This window comes from Pipistrellus kuhlii, unplaced genomic scaffold, assembly GCF_014108245.1.
Source record: "Pipistrellus kuhlii isolate mPipKuh1 unplaced genomic scaffold, mPipKuh1.p scaffold_m20_p_83, whole genome shotgun sequence".
Classification (NCBI taxonomy): Eukaryota; Metazoa; Chordata; class Mammalia; order Chiroptera; family Vespertilionidae; genus Pipistrellus; species Pipistrellus kuhlii.
The window spans coordinates 636,462-664,067 of NW_023425588.1; the positions used below are offsets into that span (position 1 = coordinate 636,462).

General features: G+C 39.5%; 1 protein-coding gene across 7 annotated transcripts; it reads right to left on the reverse strand.

Annotated features, from left to right (window-relative positions):
* Nucleotides 1–1,292: 1,292 nt before the first annotated feature.
* Nucleotides 1,293–22,930, reverse strand: LOC118712119 (ATP-dependent RNA helicase DDX3X-like). 7 transcript variants are annotated; one of them, XM_045577117.1, is made up of 18 exons: nt 22,723–22,930; nt 22,174–22,296; nt 19,116–19,176; nt 16,907–16,954; nt 14,291–14,420; nt 11,492–11,650; nt 11,319–11,418; nt 10,836–10,971; nt 9,274–9,359; nt 8,922–9,020; nt 8,680–8,840; nt 6,039–6,183; nt 5,796–5,940; nt 5,123–5,304; nt 4,924–5,041; nt 4,515–4,668; nt 4,212–4,351; nt 1,293–3,739 (listed from the first exon to the last, which is right to left on the reverse strand). In XM_045577117.1, the coding sequence occupies exons 2-18, from the start codon at nt 22,213–22,215 to the stop codon at nt 3,660–3,662; spliced, it is 1,986 nt and encodes a 661-aa protein (XP_045433073.1). In that variant the 5' UTR covers nt 22,216–22,296; nt 22,723–22,930; the 3' UTR covers nt 1,293–3,659. The 7 variants fall into 7 exon arrangements, with proteins under 7 accessions (XP_045433073.1, XP_036281512.1, XP_036281514.1 ...); XM_036425619.2 differs by having other exon boundaries at nt 22,174–22,317; XM_036425621.2 differs by lacking the exon at nt 22,723–22,930 and having other exon boundaries at nt 4,212–4,345; nt 22,174–22,389.
* Nucleotides 22,931–27,606: the final 4,676 nt, after the last annotated feature.

The window sequence follows — 27,606 nt, forward strand, 5'->3', positions numbered from 1 at the left end:
AATGAGGGGGGTTGGAAAGATTGGGGAGCAGGTGCGCAGTTACATGTTGTGCAGTTACAAGCATAAGCACGCAGTTCTGCAGCTGGATCCACCCTCAGTCCCCCAGCTGCTCAGGGCCAGCCCAAGGTGCAGGCAAGCCTTGGATATTGGCTGCCCAGCCAATGCCCAAGATGCAAGCAAGCCTCAATGTTGCCTGTCTAGGCACCTAGGGTCAGCCATGGCTCAGGCAGTGGCAGCAGCAGAGGTATGATGGGGGTTTCACCTTTACTTGATTGCTGGGTTGTTTCCCACACAACCCACCTGAAGGCTCCCAGACTATGAGGGCTGAAGGACACCCTCCCTCACTTTCAGCATTTAATGTAGTTCTACATAGCAATCAAAACACTAACAGCTCAATCACGATGGCTCAATGATTGAGAGTCAATCTGTAAATAAGGAGGTCACCATTCAATTCCAGGTTATGGCACATGCCCAAGTTGTAGGTTTGATCCTAGTATAGGGTGTGCAGGAGGCAGCTGATTTATGATTCTCTCCTCAATGATGTTTCTAGGGGAGAGAGGGCATGTATGGGAGTGGAGTAGGGGGTGGGGTAATGATAAAATATATACACATACAATACCTTAATTAAAAAAAAAATGGGGAAAAAATGTTTCTATCTCTCCCCCCACCCCAAAATAATAAATTTTAATTAAAAAAAAAGACTAACAACTACCGACAACATATTATCTGATATAATGCTAAAAGAACCTATATGATATAATTTATAATTTACTTTATATAAAGCATAACAACAAATAACAGCCAACTACACTTAGACATCAGAACAGTACCTACTCTTTACAGTGATGGCAAGGACACAAAAGAACACTAAGGGTGATTCCCTTAAAAATTTTTACTTTTTCATATATATTAACCTGATTTGGCTCTTATAACATCTATTGCCTACATCACTGTGATAATATTACTAACCAACGAAAGAAATCAAAATTTCATACCTATACCATCTCTGGCATAAATGACCTGCTCTAATTACTTCTTGATCCCTTTACAGATTAATACAAAGCATATTATAAATCATAGAAATCCGCGCCTTATAATTTTCTATGCCTTATAATAAAAACTCTGCTTCACATATCTCAAACTTAAAGGCAAAAGAGTACTTCTTACTCCACAAATAGCTCTGCTGGATAACCAATAAATGTCCAATAACAAAACATTTAAAATTCCTCAGGTTTAAAGTGTAGTAACTTTTCTACCTCTCTTATTAAATCACAACCAATGGCAAACAGATAGTGTTCAACTTTTTATTTTAGTAAATCAGAATAAACACAGCACATGCAGTGCTAGCATCTAAAACTAATACAATAAACCAACTACAAAACCTACAGTGACTTCAGGTCCAATGACTACACTCAGCAAGTTTGAACCAATCCTTATTTACTGGTTGATTAAAAAGGAATGTAAAAGTCACAGATTATGGAATTACAAAGGTAACCACATGTTTGAGGACTGCAAATATGCCAGACAGTAGGTGAAAACCAAACCAAAAAAACCCCACCCACATTAACTAAACAAAACTCAAAACCTTTGAGAATGTGGACACTTCCTACCAGTATATAAAAGTGTATCATCAATATTTAAAGACAAGTGTATCAAAAGCTTAGCAAATTTTAAATTGCCAGTTTTGCTTTAAATTTTGTCAGAAGGTCACAGCCAATGCTGGGTCTGCTTAATTTGAACTCAAGTTTAACAGGATTCAACATTAAAAGTTCACACTACCCCAAAATATATTATATCACATACGGTGACATTTAAGTGCCAGTGTTTTTGTACTGTCTTTTGGTCAAGTTTCTTTAAACTTTCAAAGAATCACTTTGAGGCTTACAAAAATAAATATCTGTCAAAATGTTCAATAAATATTACACAAACTAGCAGCAAAAGTATCTAAATTCTGTCATGTGCAAATAGTTTCTTCATAACTATCATTCCATGGTCCCCAAAAAAATTCTAAAATCTAGTTTGTAGCTGCATTCAACAATCTCCGAGAGATAAAATGAGATTGGAAATTAAGGACACATACAACAAAACACACACACACACACACACATATGTGTGTATATATGTGTATATATATAAAATTCTCTGAATGTGCAATAAAATAAGTGCTTTGTAAAAAGTTATGGGTAAAGTATACAAGAGTCTAAATCTATACCAATTGAAATAGCACCATAACAAATGACCTTAATACTGTCAACTGCACCTACTTAATGTTTTAGAACAAGGCACAATACTCCTGGAAAAATCTATTGCACTTTTAAGAAAATTTTGACTTCTTATGCAACCGTAAAAATTAGTTTGTAAAGATCACTGCTTTCTAGCCATAAAATCAGCACAGAATTCTAAATGGCAGAGGCATTTTTAGTGATGGACAATAATCTTTGGCCAAATTTAGCAAAGAGACTGTAAGTACAATGGAAACCTATGCAACTAAAAGACGACTAAAGTGCACTATATAGAAATAACACCGGGTGCAGATTAGTACATTTTTCCAACCTGTGGGATCTCAAGGATTTGTTTGTTAAAATTTACAAAGTCTACAAGTGTAAGCCATTTAAACCTTTCAATACAGCTTAAACAGAGTAACATGAATCTGCATTAAAATAAAGCCTGCTGTATAATTTTCCCTGCTTATATATTCTTGACCAAAAAACAACACTAGCATGAAGTTCAGACCAAAATCCAACCAAGTCCATAAAAAGGACAAGGCATTGCTAATGGTCAGCCATTCTACCATTTCCATTTTATTTATGGCAGGCATTAAAATAATGACTAATTTCCCCCAAAAAAACTTTTTAAATGAAATATTAAACTTTCCCTATAACAGGATGCCCACACTTGCCTAGCTTACAATTAATAACATTAAAAGAGGAATTACTGTATTTACTTGCATTCGTTTTGAAGAGTGCTTTGAAAATGCATGGATATATCCATACCTATAACTTCATTATGACTGGAATGACATTTACATACTACAAATGTTCTAAGTGCTTACCCACGATAGAGTAAATAAATCAGAACTTAAAATATAGTTCACTTAGGCACATTAGAACCTAATTTTGCTTATGTTGTTGTTCTCCCAGTCTGCAAGTAAATATCCAAAAAGTCCCAAAAAGCTACTGCCTAAATTATTTTTAATCTTATAATACTTATGGATAAATTGTTAACTCCTGTTAAGTTTATCACAGCTTTATGCAAAGGTTTGTTGTTAGCCCAAGTTCAATAATTTATTTTGTCAAAACAATTGATATCTTGAGCATTACTCAGCCAAACAGGACATCAAAATAACAAGTTGTCTAAAGTTTACAGTATATTAACAAGCAAATGATTCTCAGTCACAAAATTATAAATGCAGCTTGGGATGGAAAATAAGCAGGATGGGAGTTAATCCAACCTAGAGTGATTAAGTCTTTCAACCAATTTCTGAATGGGGCAGTTACTGTTCCTTTCTTCTTGTGACTTTGATCTTCCATAGATTTTCAGGAGAATCACAGTTGGTAATGTGCTGAAAGTTCTTAAAAGTTACACGATATAGTCTGGCTAAGTTACATGTGGTTTCCATATTAACTTGTTTGAAAGGGTGATGTGACTGTAGAGCAGTTTTAATTGCCCCACCAGTCAACCCCCTGGGAGTTATAATTCCCTCCATATCCGTCACTACTGTAGAAGCCTCCATAGCCACCTATCAAAAAATGTTGAGAGAGAGATTAGGTTAGCCACTGTAATTATCTCCCCTGTTTAAATCAAATACTTTAAAGCTCAAAGAAAAAAACTATAATACTAGATGTTCTATTTTTGGAAATAAAATTTCTTCAATATCTCACTGAAAAAGAGTAAGGTGAATCCTTGCCATTAGGTCTCAGGGGATAGAGCGTAAACTTTAACAACAAAGGGTCATGGATTTGATACCCAAAGATATACCTGAGTTACAGAATTATTCAATGCCTCCAGTTAGGAAGCAAAAGGTCGATGTTCTCTTACATTAATGTTTCTCTTTTCCTGGACCCCTCGCATCCCTTCCTCCCACTACCTCTGAAAAGTAATGAGGGGAGGTTGGGAAGGGGAGGAGGAGAAAATCCTTGGATAAAACAGAGAGTAAGGGGGCAAAAGACAAAAGCTCTTTTCAAAGTTATAAAAGAGGAAAATTCTATTACCTCCACCAAATCCTCTGCTGCTGCTGTGACCTCCACCACCACTGCGGCTGCTGCTTGCACGGCCACTACTAAAGCTAGAACTGCTGGAACCGCTACTTTGTCGGTAGTCTCTGGCTCCAAATCCTCCACTGAATCTACTATAAAGAAAACATTTGTGTGATGGTTTATGAGAATGAAAATTCCCACATGTAACTCCTCTATACCCCAATTTGTTTTTTCAACTCATTTGCCATTGTGGTCAATTCCTCTAATGTTTCCAGTGTCAACAAGTAGTTAAGGATAATGGCTCAAAACAATTTGTACCTCTTAGAACGTCCACGACTGCTACTCTTATAGTGATGTTCATAAGCCATATTTTCTAACCAAGACGGCACTTCTTGTTTAGCTTCAACAAGAAGATCCAACAAATCCTTTGTAATATTCATATTTCTTTCATTAAAAAAAGAGGTGGCAAGACCTATAAGAGTGCAAGAAAATATAAAGCAACAAAAAACATGTAATGTGGGTTTCCATAAAGTAGCTTTGTATTCTTAAATTTGTCAAACACTATTTAAAACATAAAAATAACAATTTGCAATTAAACCCTTAGAAATTAAAACAAAAATTTTTAGTGTCTGACAAGTGATGTTAAGGGGGTCCAAGATGCCCTTTGAAAATTAAGTTTTCTAGTATTTAAGATTTTGTGCCACATCATCAACTAAAAACACTTTACCGAGGTTTCCTACACGTCCCGTACGGCCAATCCGATGTACATATTCTTCAATATCACTTGGCAAATCAAAATTGATAACATGTTTCACATTGGAAATATCTAATCCTCTTGCAGCCACCTAAAAAATAAACTTTGTTTAAAAAAAAAAAAAAAAAGCAATACTAAAACATGCTTAAGAAAATAATAAAAATATACATACAGCTGTAGCCACTAGTATTGGGCTTTTTCCTGAACGAAACTGGTGAAGAGCTTCCTCTCTATCTCTCTGTGATCGGTCTCCATGGATACTAGTACAAGCATATCCTTCATGGTATAAGAAATCCTCCAGAGAATCAGCACCCTTTTTGGTCTCCACAAACACTAAGGTCAGTGAGTCTTTCCCTGAAATATCATAAAAAAGATTTTAATTGCAACTTAGTACCAAGTATTGATTAGATCTAAGTATTATTCAACCTTAAACAAGCCTGCACATTGAAATTAATTAAAATAAGTTGTATTTCAGGATTTAGAAAAAGGTGAACAAAAGGCAGGTTAGGATCTAGGTCCAAAAACACTGAACTTATACTATTATTATTTACTAGAGACACAATGCAAGAAATTTGTAAATGATAGTTCCCTACAACTGGCTGGAGATCACGGGCAATCTGTGGGGTGACCGGCAGCGTGATGGAGAGGGGTCCCCCAGTTCCCACGTGCCTTGGCTGGCCTGGAGCCATCTGCTCACCAACCCCAACCCCTGCTGCCACCAGTCAGGACCTGAGCACAGCTCCTGCGTTGAACATCTTCCCCCTTGTGGTCAGTCATGTCACAGCAACCAGTTGGTCTGCTGTTCAATTTGCATATTAAGGTTTTATACAGATAGATGATTTTACCTGTTGCATTTAACAGATCAAGCAGAAATGATCGTTTGTCTAACTCTTCCACCCAAACTACTTTTTGTGTGATGTTCTCAGAGGTAGAGCCAACTCTGCCTACAGCCAGAAAGATGTATTCATCCAAAAAATCACGAGCAAGCATCTGAAAAAGGGAAGAAACATGAACATTATCTTCTAATTATATGAAAAAAATGTATTACTTGTAAGCAAAAATGTTCTTGAAAGAATAGTATCCAATACCTGTATTTCCTTAGGAAAAGTAGCACTAAACATCATGGTGTGGCGAACACCCTTTGGTGGCATAGTATCTTGTTCAACTATACGACGTATCTGAGGTTCAAACCCCATATCTAGCATCCTATCAGCTTCATCCAACACTAAGTATCTGTCATAAAAGACTCAGTTTAGAATCTTGTGAAAAACTGACCATTGAGTATAGTTGTGTCTGCAGTTATGTTAATATAATCATTCTAACATTCTAGCCTCACATTTCAACACATGTGAGACACAAAAACCAAAACACCAAACTAGCTATTATTTTTTCCCAATGAACTATACAGGTTATAATATTCAATAAACGTAAACCGTTCTTGCCTTCTCCCACAACCACATCAAGATTATAACTAATCTACAAAAACCACCATCCTACAGAACTTCCTAAAATCTAATTTAATGGAGTTGTACTACTTGGGAATTTAAAAAGCTACACTAAAACTGGCAGGAGGGGCAGAAACCAAGAGGGGCTAGTCCCACAGCCACTTGTGGCAAATAAGAATCAGGAGGGATAGTTCTCTTGAGGAGTCCCCACTGAGAAGAAGGGGTCCTAGTCCAACTCTAGGGCATCTAATCCTAGAAATTTCTATAACTTCTGGCTGTGAAAATTAGGAGGGAGTGTGGCTGAGATGGAGGGCTGCTGGATTCCCAGAAAGTTTCTCAAGGGTATGTACAAAGACTTACTCAGATTCATTGGATCTGCACAGGGCAGCAGCCTGAAAGGCAGCAGACACCCACAGGGAGGAATTGAATTGTGGGATATCAGAATGAACACTTCAGGTGACATAAGGCACTTGATAATCACTCCACCCAAAGCCCACAATTCCATCAACCTGGCTAACATGTTCTTTGACTTCCTCTGGTGGTTTACTGAAGCCTGCCCCACCTCAACTCAACCATTAGTTTCTAGGAGCTATTCAATAGAAAATGCTTGTGTTCGCTCATGATTCAGATTTTCCTACAATGTCTCAAACAGAATTTGGTCTCTGTATGCCCCATACCTCTTACTAATTGGCCTCAGGTTAGGCACTAACAACAGTCAGGCTTGGTTTAAGCTTAATCTCACCCACCTGGACACCTCCACACCCAGCACAAGTAGTAGCCATCTGCAAATCACTTTGTATCTCATGCCAGATGGCTCTGTGCTACACTTCCTGGGAGGCCTAAAAGCCTGTGCAACCAGTGAACAACTTCACACCACATAATCATCTCCATGACACACACACTCAAGGGATAAATTCAGCAGGCACCAGAGCCTGCTGAAATAATCCTGTTCTTTGGGGTCAGCCTCTGCATAACTATCTTCCATGGTGGTTGGAGATAGGTGATTTCTGCCAGTCCTTGCAGCTAACTGATCTAAGGATAAATATCTCACATTAATGTGCCAACAGCAATAATGACTCAACCACAAGAGGAACATGTACACAGCGCACATGGGGAGGAAGGACACCTCAAATGCCCAGAGAGGGTGACCTGGGAGGCTGTGCCACTGCACCTTACAGTACACCTGTTAGGCCATGGTACCAAGGCCAGATGTCATATCTCTACCTAATAGAAACATAAGGGAGACTTGCCAGAACTAACAGAAACACAAGGGAGACTGCTTAAATAGAGAAAACAAAGATGTCCAAATTTAACAAAACAATAAAGGTAAGCAACCTGCTAGGTTTAGAGCTAAAACACTGGCCACAAGGATGCTCAATGAATTTAGTGAGAACTTTAATAGCACAGTAATGAGGATACACTAAGTGAAATGAAGAATATTTTACAGGGAATCAATACACGAGTAGAGGAAGCTGAGAATCCAATGAGTGATTTGGAATAAAAAAGCAAAACAAAACAAAACACAAAACACCCAACCAAAACAGCAATAACACAAATTTTAGAATGCAAATAGCCTCTGGGTTACTTTAAGTATACTAACATTTGTATCATGGGAGTGCTTGAAGCAGAAGAAAGGGAGAAATTGAAATCCTATTTGAAAAAGTAATGATGGGAAATCTTCCTTAACTTAGTAAAGGGTATAGACATACATGTCCAGTAAGCATGGAGTCCAAAACAAGAGGAATCTAAAGAAGCCCAAACCAATACACATCCTAATTAAAATGCAGGTTAAAAATAGTGAATTTTCAAAACAGAAAATAAAAGCAGTTAACTCCAAGGGAGCTCCCTTACAATTGCCAACTGATTTCTCAACAGAAACTTTGGAGGCCAGAAGGATAAAAAAATATTCAAAGTAATAAAAACCCAAGGACCTACAACCAGGATTACTCAGCAAAGCTAACTACTTTGTTCTACTTCAGATTCAAAGAACATATAGCTTCCAAACAAGAAAAAAATAAAAGAATTCATCACTACCAAATCAGTATTATTAATACATGAAATGTTAAAGAATCTTATTTTAAAAGAAAAGATAAAAGTATCAACAAAATGGCAATAAATTTATCAACAATTGAATCTAAAAAAATAAAAAAAGCAATTTTAATTTTCAATATATAAAAAGTTCATTAAAATTATCTTTCCATCTTAAAACTATTAGTAAATGCTATAAAATTAATGAGCACTAATATTTGTTAAATGTATATCCCATATATAAAAATAAACATACTTGCAGAAGTCTAATCCAATCTTTCCTCTTTCCATCATATCCACTAAACGTCCTGGAGTGGCAACTAATAAGTGACATCCGCGTTCTAAGTCTCGAATTTGCTGACCAATATCAGCACCACCGTAAACCACACAAGGACGAACTCTAGACCGGTATGAAAACTATAAGCAAAGAATTAATGAGGTGATCATGAGACATTAGAATCAATAAAAATGTCTATTATCAATAAAATGTATATTTACTTTTCTGGCTTCCTCATAGATTTGTACAGCCAATTCTCTTGTTGGGGCTAACACCAAGGAGATTGGATATTGTTTACGGCGTCCATACCTCCCAGTTTCCTAAGAAATAAGTACAATTTTATAAATTAGAATCAAAGACCTAAAACTTTTACTCTTTTTAAAAGTCCTAAAAAATATTCCTTTTAAGAACATCAAAACAAAATTTAAAAATTCCATGTTTTCAATGAAGAAATAAACTAAAAAAAAAAAAAAAAAAGTATTGAAATGTAAAAAAGTTTATTTGGTATAGTTCACAGAAAGTATTTACAAAATGTTTTTAAAGAAAAACTTGTTTTATAAAAAAAACCTTTACCCTCACAGCCTTCAAAGCTTCACCTGGACCATCTGTATAAATTTGACTCAAGATAGGCAAAAGAAATGCTGCAGTTTTTCCAGACCCTGTTAAAAAATATTAGCATATTAATTTTGAATATTAATAAAGTACTTCAAATGTTCTTTTAATAAAAGATGATTTATTTACTCCAATGCATATTTTCTGGAAAATATGGTAATATTTATACAGCTGAGCACATAATGCCAAGTGACCTGTTTTCCTTAAAAAAGTTTTTTTTTATTGATTTTTAGAGAGGGATTGTAGAGGGAAAGGAAAAAAAAACTTCAATGAGAGAAACATTGATTGCTATCTTCTGCACATTCCTTATCAGAGATGGAGCCCACAACTTGGGCTATGCCCCGATGGAAATGGAACTAGAGACCCTCAAGGTGTACTGATTGCACTGAATGATACCTAACTGAGCCACACTGTTGAAGGCATGTCCTTCCTTTTAAACAATTTCCTCATTTCTTTGAATTTTAATTAGTACAAAGAAACCATTTTGCCTATCAATTCCTATTCTAATATAAGTATGAACTCCCATTCTAATATTTTGTTGTTGTTACATACTCTTGAAATGTAAAGCAACAATCACTCAACTTTCTGAAGAATCTACCGTATTTTTCGGACCATAAGACGCACTTTTTCCCCCCCAAAAGTGGGGGGAAAAAGTCCCTGTGTCTTATGGTCCAAATATAGCCTACACATATACTTTAAAAAAAAAGTTTTTTTACTTGCCCGGCTCTGTGGTCTCTGTGTGCTTGCCCGGCTCTAAAATGGTTCTAAATGCTGCTGTTTACTTTACAGGGTTGATTACATGTGTTTATGACTGTGATGTTGGGTTTTAATGCACATAAAATATTTTAGGACACTATTTGTTTCAGAATCTTTTTTTCTTCATTTCCCTTCTCTAAAAACTGGTGCGTCTTATGGTCCGGAGCGTCTTATGGTCCGAAAAAATATGGTAAATTGTAAAGAGCTCTGTGTCTCACTTTGTAAAATAAAGCTATAGGTATAGCTGTTTCAATGAAATATTATTTTAAAAAACAGGTGTCGGATTTGGTCCTAGGCCTTAGCTATAAAAAAAAAAATATATATATATATATATATATTTTTTTTTTAAAGAATAAAATATATTAGCCATGACAGATGATTTAAGTTTTACAGACTGAACTGCCCAAGCCCTTCCATTTCCTAAATACTAGAAGATGGGCGGCACCTTTTCCTCACCCACATTTTTATGGCTCATAGGATCTTCCAAGATTTTATATTTCCTGTTACAATTATATTTCCCTCCACTGCATTCACAATTTTCACCATTATAACATCATGAAGGATGACAATTCTATTCTCACTTCCCCATTATACCCTGGTTTTAGATACAAGAAAAAAAAGACAATTCCATTTAATCTTTACCTAAGTAAAAATAATGTTCAAAAAGGACTCAGAATAGAATTATATTTCATATAGAATTATTTTGAGAGGAAACTGAGTTAAATTAACTTTTATTCTTCCTCAAGTGAGCTTACAAGTGAGCTTACCTGTTTGGGCACAAGCCATCAAATCTCTTTTTTCTTTGATAATAGGAATGGCATATTTTTGCACTGGAGTAGGACGAGTATAACGAGTAAGTTCAATGTTCCCCATGATAATTTCTCCCATTTCAATATCGTTGAACTGTCAAAGAAATTTAAGCAAGTCAATTAGATACATATAAAACTAGAAATGCCTTATCTGCTGAAATTTGTTTTATACTAACATAAATACAAAAGTAATCAACTAAATATTGAGTTGTGACTGAATTTACAGTTGCTTTGATTTTAGGCAAAGGTAGCATAGTATTTATAAAGAAAACAGACTCTACAACAAAATAGTTTTGAATTCTTCCTATGTTTGGAAATTTTTCTACTCCAGGATTACTCATAATGGTGGCATTAATTTCAGTCTCTGTTTTTTCATACCCCAATGAAATTTTTGATAACTTCAGAAAATTGTAAAAAAAATAAAATAAAAATACAACTTACACTTTCAATATGTGGAGGACAGTTATTGCCAGTTGCCTCTACTGGAATATCATCATATTTCTCAAAATTAATCCCAGTGTTTCCTCCAGAAAACAGTTCCCTAAAATTAAATGATGACATGTTACAATAAATACTAAGTTTCATAACAATTAACATACATTTCAAAAACTTACTGTTCCAAACGTTCACTTGGTGGAAGTTGTTTTGACCAATCATCATCATCTGATCTGTCACCCCATCGACTGTGTCCACTGCGATCAAATTTGCCAAAACCAGTCCTATCACCACGACTGCCAATACCATCATAGTCACTACGTCCACGATCATCAAACCTTAAAAGCACAAGCAACTGATCAGAATATATCATTTATCCAAAATCATATTACTAGCTTTTACGCAGGTACTCCTATATGAGTTGAATTGTTTTTCACAAGTCCCTTTGAAAGATGTCAATAATTCAATTTTAATTCTCACTGGTGAAATAAGACTATCTACTTAATCAGTGTTTATAACATATTTTTAATCCTTTAAAAATATATATATTTAATAGCTATTTACAAAATTACTCAGCTGTTTAAAACAAATCTAAACATGCTGAATTTTATAATACTTATTAGAGGCCCAGTGGAGGGGGGGTCCCTCAGCTGGGCCTGCCCCCTCTCACAGTCCAGGAGCTCTCAGGGGAAGGAGGCAATCCAGCAATCAAGGGAAGGTGATGCCCCCATCATATCATTGCTGCTGCCATTGTGGGCAGCACAAGCTTCAGCCAGCCTTGGTTACCTGAGCCTTGGGCAGCCGCCATCCAAGACTTGGCTGTGCCTCATGCCAGCCCTGGGCAGCTGGGGGGCTGAGGAGTGTGAGCCTGACCCCCCTCCCCACCTCGGGGCTGAGGGTCTGGGCGTCCTCGGCTTTGTGATGGTCAATTTGCATATTACCTTTTTATTAGATAGGATAACATGTACTTTACATATCCATCCTATCTAATAAAAGAGATACATGCAAATTGACCTACCTCCACTATGCCCACCAGCCTACTCAGGAGTAAATATGCAAATTAACCCAACCAAGATGGCCATTGATTTGCATATACAGACACAGCAAAGATGGAGTCTGAAGATAGCATAGAAAGAAACCAAGCGCTCCAGCAGGGAGCAAAGCTGTGGAGCAGAAGCAGGGCGAGGGGAAAGGAAGGAAAGCAGGAAGGGCAAGAGGCCTCTGTTTTATAATCTAAATATATTTAACAGGAAAACAAGATGAATGTCAATTATCCTGATTACATTCTGGATATAAAGGAAAGGCCACTTATGTGGTAAGACTTAAGGGTTTTAGTTTTACTTGTAAAAAACTTAGTACAAGACTGATCACAGATACTAAATTTTTAAGTTCCATTTTTCACTGTGGTGCAGACATTAGAACTAACTGCCACAGAGAAGTTATCTACACTAATAAAAGAGAAACACGAAAATTACTATTACTCTGCTACACCCAAAGGCCAATCAGAGTGAGTATGCAAATTAAGCTGAAAACATGGCAGCAGCCCCATCGGAGAAGTCAGGCGCCAGTGCCTGAGGCTGAGGCTGGCTGCAACAATGGAGACCAAAAAGCCGCCTGCCCCATGATTCTAGGCCACAGCCAGCAGCCGAAGCCTCATATCCATCCACCCCACATCTTGGTGGAAACTTACAAACCTGGCTTCAGTGCCTGAGGCTAAGTGCAGTCTGGGAGACGAAGAAGCTGCCTGCCCCATGATCCCAGGTTGCAGCCAGCTTCAGAAGCCTCACACCCACCCTATGTCTGCCTGCCCCATGTCCACCCACCCAATGTCTGAGGGAGACTAAGAAATTTGGCTTAAGTACATGAGGCTGGATGCAACTTGGGAGACAAAAGCTGCTGCCTGCCCTGTGATCCCAGTCCACAGACAGCCTCAGAAGCCCTATGTCCACCTGCCCCACATCTGAGAAACCAGGCCCCAGTACTTGAGGCTGGATGCATCCTGAGAGACAAAGTAGTAGTCTGCCCCGTGATCCCATGCTGCAGCCAGCTGGAGAAGCTGCCCACCCACGTCCTGGAGGAGACAAGAAACCGGATGCCACTGCCTGAGTCTGGCTGTAGCCTGGGAGATGAAGAAACCATGTGCCCTGTGATCCCAGGCCACAGCCAGCTAGAGAAATCGCCCCCACTCATCTGAGGGAAGATGGAGAAGCCACCCATCTGAGGTCCAGGTGCCAGCAGCTGCAACTGGCTACAGCCTGGTAGACAGAGAAGCCACCCACCCCACAGTCCTGGGCACCTGCAACTGGCTATGGCCTGGGAGACGGGAGAAGGTGCCCACTCTGGGGTCCGGGGGCTAGCACTTGTAGCTGCACCACAGGGAAGCCACCTGGCTACCATCGCCTGAGGCTGCAGCCAGCCTGGCACCTATGGCTGACCAGAGAGAAGAAAGCCCATCTCCAGGGTGCCTTTGGTTGGTTGGAAGAGGGAGTCCTGGGTCCCGGGTGCAGGGCCGAGGCAGAGTTGGTTAGGGGCAATCAAGCCAGCAGGGGAGCAGTTAGAGACGATCAGACTGCAGGCAGAAGAGTTAGAGGCAATCACGCAGGCAAGCGGTTAGGAGCCAGCAGAGGAATGTCTGACAGTTATCCTACGAGGGGTCCCAGATTGGAGAGAGTGCAGGCCAGGCTGAGGGACACCCTCTCCACTGCCCCATGCACAAATTTCGTGCACCAGACCTCTAGTAACTAAATAAAAGTAACGGATCCACTATGTCAAATAGTGTGATCTTACTGTGTATGATTTATGTATATCAGAAATAAAAAACTCGGTCAAGACTGTTTAAAATCTGTAACAGAAAGAAGGTCTATTAAGGGAAAAACATTGGAATTAAAGAGGAAGAAAAATTCCGGTACGAAGAATGAAAATATATCAGTTGATTCCTAAGTTGCTACTGTATACATAGTGGCATGCTAAGAGTTTACCTTCCTCTTGATCCGCTTCCACGATCACTGTAGTAACTGGACTTTCCTCTTGAATCTCGAGACCCAAAACTGCTATATGCATCCTTATCTTTACTACAACTCCACCCTGAACTGTCTTTATCATGGAATCCTTCCAAAAAAAGCAAAAATTAAAAGTTGACAATACTTTCATGAAGATTCCTATTTCTTCAACTAAGTGGTTTTTCACAGCGACACAAAATGTCAGAGATTATTTTTATTAAAACACTGGAAAAAGATTTAAATAATTGGTTTGAATCAAATAGATTTTTTTTTTTTTTTTACTAAATTTAGTCCTTTTCCTCTACAAATTGTACTAAGTAACCTCAAGATCTAAAAACAATGTGCTGCATGATAAATACCATCCTAAGAGATTAACAAAAATAATGCAACAGCATAACTGGTATGGCCCAATGGTTGACCCTCAACCTATGAACCAAAAGGTCATGGTTCGATTCCAGTCAAGCAAATACCCAGCATGCGAGCTTGGTCTCCAGGGTGGGGCATGCAGGAGGCAGTCAGTCAATGATTCTCCCCCATTATTAATGTTTCTCTCTCTCTCTTTCCCTTCCTCTCTGAAATCAATAAAAATATACTTAAACACACACACACACACACACACACACACAATGAAATAGAGCATACTCCTTTGCTCTCTGAAATCAATGAAAGTATATAAAAATAAAAACAAAAAATACAACCGAGTATTTAAAATGACTACTTGCGTGAGCTGATTTAGCTCAGTGGATAGTGTGTCAGCCTGCAGACTTAAGGGTCCCAGGTTCGATTCTAATCAAAGACTTATGAAGGCAGCAGAGAACATGCAAGAGGCAGCCTGTCAATGATTCTCTCATCTTTGGAGTTTCTCTCTTCCTCTCCCATCCTCTCTGAAATTGGTAAAAATATATTTAATAAAATAAAATAAAATAAAATAAAATAAAATGACAAATACAGGTATAAAACATTTAGAGCACCTAGATTTTCCCATAAGAACATTAATTTTCAAAAATTCATTACCTACTTAAATCATAAAAAATAACCTTTGTGCCCTGGCTGGTTTGGCTTAATGGATGGAGCATCAGCATGCAGACTGAGGGGTCCCAGGTTCGATTCCAGTCGGAGGCACATGCCTGGGCTGTGGGCTTGATCTCCAGTAGAGAGCATGTAAAAGTTAGCCAATCAGTGATTCTCTCATCATTGATATTTCTATCCCTCTCACTCTCCCTCTTCCTTCCTCTCTGAAATCAATGAAAATATATTTTAAAAAATAAGTAATCTTATTTTAAAAAATAAATAAGATTGCTTAATCTATTATAAAGATGTCTCCAAGTTTTAAAGTTAGTTTCATACTGAGGTATTGCCTAATTCCTGTTTCAGTATTATCAAAATAACAAAAGAATCCTTACTGTGTTTCACATTCATGTACACTGTTTTTCAAATTCTAGGTATCTAACAATACTGGGCTATTTGAGAGTCAGGTATAATGATATAAGAGGAAACCCCCACCCTTGCATTATTTCTCTATGGACATGTCTTCAGAAGACACTGATAGATAAAAGAGGACAAAGGGTTAGTTCATTCAATAATTAAGTTTACACTCAAACATTTTTATTTTTTTAATATATTTTATTGTTTATTTACAGAGAGGAAGAGAGAGGGATAGAGAGTCAGAAACATTGATGAGAATCATCCATCAGCTGCCTCCTGCACACACACACAACCCCCCCCCCCCCCCCCCCCCGCCAGGGTTGTACCCAAAATCAAGGTACATGCCCTTGACCAGAATCGAACCTGGAACCTTTCAGTCCCCAGGCAGACGCTCTATCCACTGAATCAAACCGATTTCGGCTATACTCAAACATTTTATTAAATGTTTTGCCATTAACAAATTAATGAAGTTACTTCCCCTCTGCTTTATAGTTCCACTAGTAGCCAGCCAGTTAACCAATAGCTTTTAGATTGTTAGCTTAAAAAAAAATATTTTTATTAATTTAAGAGAGGAGGGAGAAGTTGAGAGAGACAAACATTAATAATGAGGGAGACCTATTGCCATCTCCTGCATGTGCTTTACTGGGGATTGAGCCTAGAGCCTGGCATGTGCCCTTATCAGCAATCGATCAAGTGATCTCTTAGTTCATAGATCAACTCTCAACCACCGAGTTACACTGGCCAGGCAAGATTGTTATTTTTTAGGTTTCTTTAATTTCTTAATTTCCTACACTTCCTACGATACTGCAAAGTCCCTCTGTAACACTTATATTTTGGGTGCAATCCAGCCTGATACAATGGAAGTACTCATGATAAAAGAAAACTCTGCAGTTACTTTGATAAAGAATATTCTAGCCCTAGCCAGCGGACTCAGGAGTCCCTGGTTCAGTTCCAGTCAAAGGCATGTACTTTGGTTGTGGTACACAACAAAGTAAAATCACATCAATATTTATCAATATAGAAAAAGCACATAGCAAAATTATACTAATAATAATAATAACCCATTATGCAAGGTTAGATCAACTTTTCAAAGTTAAGAAACAAAAAGCACAAGAGAAAAAGTATGTGTACATTCCACAATGTTACCTTGAAGTTGCCATAACGACTTACCTTTAGATGCTTCTCTGTTCCTTAAGTGAGGAGGTATATAGCGCCCTTCTAAAGAGAAATGTAAAATTAAGTCTATCATACTCTCTAGAATACAGCATTTTATAAAAACTATTTAGAAAATACTAGAAAAACAATTAAAAAAATGCTTTTCTTTGTATACTTCACAATAGGAGAAAAAATATAAAAATAGGTTATGTTTAATAACCAATTGACGTAATATGGAGTTATAAAGGCCTGAAGCTGGAGGGGTCTCTGGAGGTGATGGGGGTGTAATACTTTCAACAGTAAAAATTAAATCCACATTAAAAAATGAGTTATCTGCCATAAATGATTTGGCTCAGTGGATAAGAGCATTGGCCTGCGGACTGAGGGGTCCCAGGTTCAATTCTGGTCAAGGGCAGGTACCTTGGTTGTGGGCACATCCCCAGTGTGGGGTGTGCAGGAGGCAGACCAGTGATGTTTCTCTCTCCTTGATGTTTCTCTAACTCTCAATCCCTCTCCCTTCCTCTCTGTAAAAATCAATAAATATATATATATTTTAAAAATGGGTTAACCTTAAAAATTTTTTTTAAACGTCTTGGTTTTTTAATTGATTCCAGAAAGGAAAGAGACAGACAGAAATATCAATGATGAGAAAGAAACATTGATTGGCTGCCTCCTGCAAACTCTCTTATTGGGGGAACAAATCAATAATCCCCGCATGTGGTCTGGACCAGAATCAATCCAGGCTAACACTCTATCCACTGAGCCAAATCAGCTAGGGCCTTACTTTTAAGTTTTTATCCTAACCCCTACCACAATCCCAAATGTGTAAAGAGAAACAAATTTAAAGCATGATTTAAAAAAAAGATATTCAAACCAAGTACATTACAGCAGTTACTACTAGTTATTTGACAAAGGCTCTGCTATTTCAGGAGACTGTTAGAAGAATTATAATATTTAATAAATATTACTGTAACTATTTTCAATTACCCCCAAAAAAGTATTTCTTTTTTTAGTAAAAATACTATACAACAAAAATATATAATAGCTGGAAAGAAAGTGAGTTCAACAAGGAATTGAGCCCTAGCCTGTTTGGCCCAGGTTCTATTCCAGTCAAGGACATGTGCCCAGGTTGCACGAGCAGCTAATCTATGATTCTCTCTCATCACTGACGTTTCTCTCTCTCCTCTTCTCTGAATTCAATAAAAATATATTTTAAAAAACAAGAAACTGTGCTATTGTGATTAAGAAATAAAAGACTTAACCTACACAGTACAAGTCAACTATTAGCTAAAAATCATTATTTTAATGAAGTCTTTTTGTATTAAGTATAATTAAGTCCTTCCAATAAACATATAATAGCAAATAATATGCAATGAGTTAACCAAATTTAAAGAGGGTTTTCACAATAGCCACTGCCTTCTTATAAACGCTGGCATAAGCTGAGGTCTTGCTGCTAAATAATAAACCATCAAGTTCCTTTCCCTAGCCAATACTAAATTATTAAATCTAAAAAATAAGTAAATTTATAATAATGAAAGGGTAATATGCTAACTGACAAGGTGTTATTCCAGATGTCAGGATGAAGCCAAAGCACAAGTAGGAGCAAAGCACATGTTCTGGATGCCTGCTGGCTGCCAGAGGGAAATCTGGGTTCCGGAAGGAAGCCAGTGTCAGCATTGTTGCCAGCGGAGGGGGGGAAGTAGGAAAGACATACTCTTGTATGAATTTTTGTGCATTGGCTTCTAGTATTAATAAAACATCTCCCTCTTTTCATAATATCTTCATTTCAAAAGATTTTAACTTGGCTGACATTTTAATTCTAACTACCACCCAAGAATCAGAATAGCCTGCTTATATCATTTATGTGTCCAGTTCTTTATGGGAAATGAACAGCAGTAGCTATAAATGTACAAATATTCTTTACTAAGTAGAACACATTTCAGGTCAACTCACCAGAGAAATGGATACACCCTAACCCCTTTCATACTTGGCCAATTTATACTGGAGATAGTTTTCTAAAAATGTGAATATTTCCTTAATATTTTTTCAAGATGATTAACTTACCTCTCAAAAAGAACCAACCAGTTTCTTTTATTACCCAGAATACTTCAAATATTTATAGGTAAAATAGAAGAAAATTTTTAAACTTAAAATTAGGAAGTTAAACTTACATACTAACATTAAGCACTAATAAAGATTCTAGACAACAAAAAATTTTACTTACTGCTTGCTGTACTTCCCCCTTTACTCTGATTATCAGAAGTGTTCAGGTCTAGACCAGCAAACTAGAAAAAGAGAAATGTTAACAGTTTATATGCTGATACACAATGTGTTGGGGAATGGGGGGAGGATATCTAGTATAGTCTTACAAAACAAGTCCTAAAATCCAATTCTACCCAAGCAGCATTTACTAGCTAGCTGCCCTATCTTTCTGGCTTTAAGAATGCATTTTAAAGTCTATCTTCTATAATAATCTATAATAATAAAAGTATATGCTAATTAGACCTAACATCATTCTGGGTGTCCTTCCTGACGAAGCTTGGACCAGAGAGAAGCCAGCCTGGTCCTGTGTTGCCTAAGGATGATGCAAGGGAAGCCAGCCCAGCTCCAGGTGCCTTGCAGGTCTCAGGTGCTGGAGGGAATCCCAGGTTGCCAACAGGAAGCTGGGAGTGCCTGCAGCCAGGGGAAGGCCTATTCTTGCATGAATTTTAGTGCACTGTGCCTCTAGTACTATATAATAATTGCAAAATATATCCATTACAAACAAATTTTCCTGTAACAATTATGCATAGTGAAAGTTCTGCAATAACCAAACTGAAAGCATACCTGAAAAACATTAGGGCAGCCAAAACCGGTTTGACTCAGTGGTAGAGTGTCTGTCTGTGGACTGAAAGGTCCCCCGTTCGATTCTGGTCAAGGGCATGTACATTGGTTGCAGGCACATCCCCAGTAGGGGGTGTGCAAGAGGCAGCTGGTCAATGTTTCTCTCTCATTGATGTTTCTAGCTCTCTATCTCTCTCCCTTCTTCTCTGCAAAATATCAATAAAATATATATATTTTTAAAAATCATTAGGGCAGTTTGAAGATTTAATTTTAACCCACTGAAAATTGTGCAACTGTTTTTAATTTTGAGAAATTCCAAAGCGGCCACACCGCCATCCATCACATAGTGAATACTTTGCCATTTTATTTCTCCCTGCATCACTGAATGCTTGCCTCATTATGAAGACATTACTTATTTTTTCAATTTTGGAGATGAGACAAGTACAGAAAGCTTGCTGGTCACAAAGGTACTACTAAGTGGCACAAGTTACATTCCAAACTTTCAAAAGAGATCTTTCATCTCTATTCTTACCTGTCCCTTCATACTAATAGATTTCATATCCAGGAAAAAGATGATCTTTGTTCTATTGCATTATGTGATGTGTAACCAATAGCCATTTATATAAGTACAATATCATACATGCAAAAATAAGTTTTAAAAAGCATAAAACACCAAAATAAAAAGCAAGCTTACCACCTGTCTGCAAAAGAATAAACACTGCATTAAAAAGTTCAAGATACTTTCAAATTACATTAACCATGAATTAAGATATTACTCTTTAAGTTATCAAACTTTTTCAGATTAAATTAGCTTGCTACTATATTCAAATGACAGAGAGCGCAATTTTACAAGTGGATTCTAGCTTCACAGAAAACGTCACAAATGCAATCTCTATAATGATATCAGGTTTTCGATTTCTACACTTTTTACACATTGCCCGCTTTAACTTAGTGAGAAAATATCCTAAAAGAAGCAAACATTCAAGTTCCACAAATAAGTTACACATTAAAATGTATAATCAATCCATGCCATTAAACTTGTTTTACAATTCAGAAGTTTGTCTAACATTTTTGTAAACGGTTTATATTCTAAGTCAGCAATTTTCCACTGGTGTGCCTTAAGAATTTTAAAAACCTAATATTCAAGCAGGGGCACTGTCTTCTTTTCCCTTAGATTGAAACACACACACACACACACACAAAACCACCTTCAAAATGAAAAAAACAAAAAACACCCACACACATCTCTTTGGTATGTGGCAGAATTTTGGTGATTAGTTCGTTTTTCACGAGATGAAATAGACTGAAAATGCTATCCTATATCGTTCCATCTACTAAATGTTTAAGAGAGAAGCTACGACTAGGTAACTAGGTTCACTTATCGTGTCTAAAGGACTCACTGATTTTCTCTGGAAGCAATACTGAAATGTCCTACTTTGGAAAATAAGCCTCTAATATATATATTTCAGATCACATATCACAATTCCCACTCCCAATACTTCAAAAGAGGACAAGCTATGGCTTTATCCTACTTCAACGTTTTTCTCAAGCACGACAAAATTAAGAAAAGCTTCGTGTCCTCATAATCCTTTTAATGTTTTTTCTTCTCATCAATTCCAGAGTCAAATGCCTAACACATACAACTTACTGTAATCACACCACCACCACCACCCAAACGTAGATCCCCGACTAAAACAGCCATTCAGTTAGTCTGAAAACTCAAAAAGAAAGAAAGAAGGTAATTTTCACTCTAACACCCAGAGCAATGCCAGACAGGGTCCAACTTTCATTATCTGTAGTTACTGGTAAAAAGCAGCACTCGGCGGCCATTTTACCCACCGCCCCCTACGCCTTTCCGCTTTTCTGCGTCACAAAACTTTTCACTCCGGAAACAGCCTCATTAGCCGCAGCATTCCGTGACAATGGCCCATAGGAGGAAGCAAGATAGCCAGTAGTTCGTTTTTTATAGTTAATTGCCAACCGGAGTCTCACAGACCCGGATTTCTGTTAGTGTACTGCCGCCATTATGCTAATTCCCCTCACCACATATTCACGGCCGAAATTTGCCCTCCACCTAAATATGAACGACGTCTTAAGAGCCTAAATCAGTCGGCCAATGAGCGCTAGTCGCAATACAAAAATAAAAATTTTAAATGCAGCTTTGTGTAACCTATATCGTATCACTAGTCCGTTGATACCGCGGGAGCACACAAAAGCCGCCAATTCCGCGGCCGCGTTACAGCTAGGCCCAAGGAACAGTTACAAACATTAAACGCTTACCGCTTCGTCTTTTCTCCACGCATTAACTTTAATAAACCTTTCTTTCCCCATTCGCCCACCATTACCACCAACCACAAGCAACGAGGAATCAGATTAAGATAAAAGGCAGTGGTTAGTTATCACTAGGCAAGAAACAAGGGGTTCCACGAATACTGTCTGTATAAGACATTTAGGCTTACCTGCTGGTCTAACTCGAGCGCGTTTTCCGCCACATTCCTCATGCCTGAAGAGAGGCGAGGATCCGGAGTATCCGACGGCTGATCCAGTTCGTCGGTTTATCTACAGCTCCCTGAAGTACAAAACTTGGCCAAAGCCACAGTACTCTGACAGGAGCTGAACGTCACCCCTGCCCAGACCACCACCAACTACTTTATTTCTATCGTTACTTCGAACTCGCGTTCTTTCACTCAAAACCTCGCGAGATTCTAGTCAGTCTCGTTCCAAAAGCTCTCAAACCTCGCGATAGTTTGTTAAAAGGGGAGAAACCTAAATATAAGGTTTAAATATCTTCTTCCACCTCCTTTTTTAACCCTCCCACTTTCCCTTCTTCCTGTAACGCTTTCCCTTAATCTTCCCTTTCAGTCCCTGGAATCGGAAATGTCTTAAAACCTCTCTGTTGTTCTAATTAGCCCTCACCCGCATTTAGGAAGTTTTAATCAATATTTTGGCAAATATTTTTCCAAAGTCGGAACTAGTCCCAAATACACTACCACCGAGTAGATAGATACCTTTACACAGCGATCAACGATGATTGTGTAGTAGTTTTCTGCCTGGAGAGGTGGCAGACGAGGCAGTGGACGCAGGCACTTTACGAAGGTTGAACGGAAAGCGGAGGTGGAAACCGCAGGTCGTCCGGGCGGCCGGAGCAGCCCGGCGTTAACGGCTTAGGCTGCCGGGGCTTGGCCAGGAACCCCTGGCCTCTCCGGTTTCCTAGCCAGGACTGGGCATTTACTGCTCACACTGCCGGTGCGTCACGTGGTGAGCCAACAATGAAATAAAGCGAATGACGCTAGTAACTCATCTCCTTGGAGACCTCCTCTCCCCACGTTGCCCCCCGCCCCCTAAGCCTCTTTATTCCTTACCCCGCCCCTCTCCTTCGTCTCCCCGCTCCCAGCATTCAGGTTACAATAGGGTTTTCAATTCTTCCAGCACTCCAGGACCTGAGGCCGCTGAGTACTGCACTAGCCACAGGGCCCTAGGAATAGTGAACGACCCTAACATTTTTATCATGCTGAAATTAAATTCATGGACAATATAAAGGACTGATACACAATTTCTCCCCCAAATGACCTCCTTGTAATAAAAATAAATAATTATGTTAAAATAGTGAGTATGTAAATGTTCTGCACTATCATGCTAATAATAGTCTCACATTTGTTCCATTTGGCAATAGAAATAAAATCTGCTCATACTTCCTGTATACAGTGTTACCTATTGCTGGTATTATTTACAAAAAGATGAAAACAGCAAGTTTACCTTAAATTATACAGTACTTGCAAAAAGCCCTAGGGGGAAAAAATCCCAGTATGTTTAGACTGATAAAAACATTTTGTTTTTATATTGTTCAACAAAATTCAACTAAATTAATTTATAAAAATGGCATTATTCAACTATTGATAAATCCCATCAAGCAAAAAAGGAGCTCAGGAGCTATACAAAATGAAAGGATTTCATAGGTAGAAGGAATAGAGTTAATTGTTTCAGACAAGGTTACCCACTTTATGAGACACAAAAGAAGTCCATCCAATGTATTACCACACTTAGCAATGACCAGGAAATTCCAGACTGCTAGGTTGAAACTTCAATTTGGTTAGTATTAAGTCTTGTTTTGTTAATGTGGGTTTAGCATAAGTGATTACATTTAAGCAGATTCTGAAAAAAACAGGATTTTCACCCCTATGAATGATTCTTTGCAAAGAACTGTCCACTGCATTACAGGACATCTAAAGTGCTTGGTCCATTAAAATACTAGTAGCATTTGCCAATCCTGGTGAAACCAAAATTGCTTACACATATTGCAAAATGAATTCTTTGGTAGGTCTGATCATATCATTGAATCCATACCCAAACCCTGGGAACTGACCTATAGATCATTTCATAATTAACATTTTCTTTTGCTTAGACCACATTCATTCACTAAAATCAGTAACTTTCATTCCAGATTTTCCCAGGATCCCAACCCTTCCAGAGAATTTCTCACCAAAAAAAGACCACCTAGAGTAAGTTAACCAGACAATTTGTCCCGTGTCCCATTGCTTTAAAAAAAAAAAAAAAAAAAGTCCTAAAAATTGGGACTGTTTTAAAATGCCACAGAACGTGGGACAAATTGTTAAAAATCGGGTCTGTCCCGCCAAAAACGGGATATCTGGTCACCTTAACCTAGAGTCTTTTAAAATCTCTGATTCTCAGTCCCTGAATGCTTTTGCCATTTTGGGGTTCAGCCCAATATGGTTTCCAGAGAACCTAATAAGTTTATATTTCTTTAATATTTTTGGCTTTGGTGCAGTCCTTCTTCAGTGACTCTAACATTTGGTACTGAAAAAACAGGAGAATTCTGGGAGGAAGGGAGCCATTATTCTAGCTTTGGTCCACAAATTTACTATTCTTGAGCAATAGGCAGCAGCAGCTCGTCCTGGGCTTATCTTTAGATTCCTTCTTGAGTCTGTAGTAAGCTTCACTCCATTATGAGCCCTCCTGAATGAGTCAAGGAGGACACTGCATCTGGAGCCTCTTCTCCCACATCAGCCAATCTTACCTAAGTGAGTGAAATTCCACAATTTCCCTCATATCAAATCTTTTGTTCACTTACTCTCACCGACTTCTCCTAGCACTAAGCTAGAAGATTCCTTAGCCAGTCAGCCTCGGGTCCTTCTGGACTTGGGATACCCAGTCTGGAGGGTTATCTGTTCTTTCTTATAGTGATTTGTTTAGCAATGGGATATCTGCCCTAAACATTCACCTTTGGACTTGTGGTCTGTTAGTCACCCTTCCTCTTTTAGCCATGCTTATTCTCCTTATCATGAGGAACACTCCCTTCACATCCCTAATAGGATCCCTCTTGGCTGTCTCCTTAAAGAATCTCAACTGCTTTAGACTCAGGGTGGAGATCCGGCTCAAGCCCTTCACTTTCTTTTGTAACACTGTTTGGCAAACTATATAAACTAGATAATAAATCTCAATGGCCTGAAAACAGCAATTAAATTTTTTTAATTTTTTAAAAATATTTTATTGATTTTGTACAGAGAGGAAGGGAGAGAGATAGAGAGTTAGAAACATCGATGAGAGAGAGTCATCGATCAGCTGCCTCTTGCACACCCCCCACTGGGGATATGCCCGCAACCAAGGTATATGCCCTTGACCAGATTCGAACCCGGGTCCCTTCAGTCCCCAAGCTGACGCTCTATCCATTGAGCCAAACCGGTCTTGGCAGCAATTTAATTTTTATACAGTGGAATCTATTCTAGCTAATAAAGAGATAATATGCTAATTGACAGCCCCACCCTTAAATATGGCAGCGCCCAGTCCCCTCAGCCCTGCCAGGACAGCAGGTGTGTGGCAAGGCCTCCAGAGTCTCCCAATTCCCCCAGTCCCCCCAGTCACCCAGGTCCACCCAAGGCACAGGTAACCAGGGCCAGCCGAGGCTTGCCCTACCAATAGTGGCAGCAACAGAGATGTGATACACTGGGAAACTAGTATATATATAGAGAGAGAGAGAGAATGTGTTTGTAACATCCAAAATGACCAAAGGCTCCATCAAACACCAGGCTGTGCTCACAGCATGCTGAGTGGGCTGAACTGCTGACCTCTTGACAAGAGAGATGCAGGGACTTGCAGTGGGGACTTGCATGAGACTGTCTCATGGCACCTGCATCCTTCCTTGACAGACCATTGCAACTCAAAACCAACAAGGACTGCCTCCAGGCTGCAGCCCCAGGTCCCTCGACCCCATCCCAGGCCTTAGAGTGCCCCACTTCTGCCCCAGCTCACGCATCTCTCCTCCCTCCCATCGGCAGCACAGCTCTTGACTACTTGCTTGCTGTGCAGAACCAACTGCATCAGGTAGTGAGCTATAATGATCAGAACAGTCATGTCTGGGATGGAATGGCCAGGCTTTGGCAATTCACAAGGGCAACAAGGCCCACGGGGCACAGGCAGCGAGGGCAGCTGGCCAAGCCAAATCTGGCTTCAGTGGGGCCCATGGGAGCCTGAGGTCCTCCTGTCCCCCTACAGGTCCTGAGACAGAAGGTGGTTCAGGGATGAGCAGTGTCTCCATGCCCAGTGACTGAGCTGCTACGACCTCGCCCTCACGCTTCAGGTAAGGAGATGAGGCTTGCAGCCACCTGTGCCCTAAGCCACATAGCCTGCTGGGCTGACAGGGTCCAGGGTGGGCAAGTTTCTCCTACCCCCTGGTGGTGGAACAAGGAAAAGGGTGCTGGGTGCAGGGAGACCTCAGCAGGATCTTCCCAGCATGGGGAAGGGGCCCAGACTGGGCCGTGTTGGGAGCTTAGGAAGTCTGGCCAAGCAGGCACCGGTTCACACCAACTCTTACTCTGCCATCTTCCTCCAGCTCTCCAAGCTAGCCCACCTGCCCCATCTGCCAGGGGGAACGGGCTCTGGGCGACCTCCCTGAGCACAGGCTATAGACCCAGAGACCTCAAGGAAGAGTGCCCGGCAGGGCCTGGAGGGAACCGGTGCAGAACTACCAGGGCACAGCTGCTTCAGTGTCTCGGTGAAGTCTGTTACAGATCCAAGGAGGAAACCAAGAGGGGAGAGGCTGTGAGGCATGAGTTCCCAGCACTTAAGCAACTTGAAAACAGCCCCGCTTGGAATGTGAGGTGGCTGTACGTTCAGCTGAAAAGTGAGGGGGCTGAACACCACCATCGCTGGGCTCTGGTCAGTCCTTGAAAAGGAAAAAATGGAGGGAAGGGCCCAGAAGAAGGGAGGACAATTGAAGGAAACCATGTCTAAACTTTCCCCAGCCCTCTCTCCCTTTCCACTGCCTACAAAAGCCCCAGGCCTGTCCACAATTCTGCTCCACCTTTTAGTTCCCTATTCTTCAACCACAGAGGAAAGAAATAAGGAAGGAGTTCGTGCTGCCTTCAGAAAGTACCTGATTGGCTGGTTGCCTCCTGCAGAAGGAGGTGAACTGTGGCTTAGGGGAATGGGCCTAAACCATCAATAGGGCATACTGTGAGGGCTCCTGGACTGTGAGAGGGGCCAGGCTCCCTTCCCCTGCCTCAGTGCGTGAATTTTTGTGCACAGATTACTAGTCCTATATAATAAAACTCTAATATGCAAATCAACCAAACGGCTGAATCACCACCGGTTGTTATGCACTGACCACCAAGAGGCAAATGCTGAACACAGGAGCTGTTCCCTGGTGTTCACAGGGAAGTCTTGCTCTGCCAGAAGCCAGGCTCATGGCTAGGAGGCACAGCAGTGGTGGCAGGAGCCTCTCTTGCCTCCACAGTACCACTAAGGACCCCATCAGTGAGTGGACCCTAAGTTGGCAGGCAGACATTACCCAAGGAATGTGAAGACTGGGAAAGGGTGCAGGCTGGGCTGAGGGACTCTCTGCCCTAAGTATACAAATGTCATGCACTGGGCCTCTA

Excerpts from the sequence above, each read along its gene's own strand:
- LOC118712119 (XM_045577117.1), bottom strand. The coding sequence starts at position 22,215 with ATGAGGAATGTGGCGGAAAACGCGCTCGAGTTAGACCAGCAG. Across the intron at positions 19,177-22,173 it reads CGCTCGAGTTAGACCAGCAG|TTTGCTGGTCTAGACCTGAA; the intron begins GTAAGCCTAAAT and ends CTCTTTTTCTAG. Across the intron at positions 4,669-4,923 it reads GGGACGTGTAGGAAACCTCG|GTCTTGCCACCTCTTTTTTT; the intron begins GTAAAGTGTTTT and ends GCACTCTTATAG.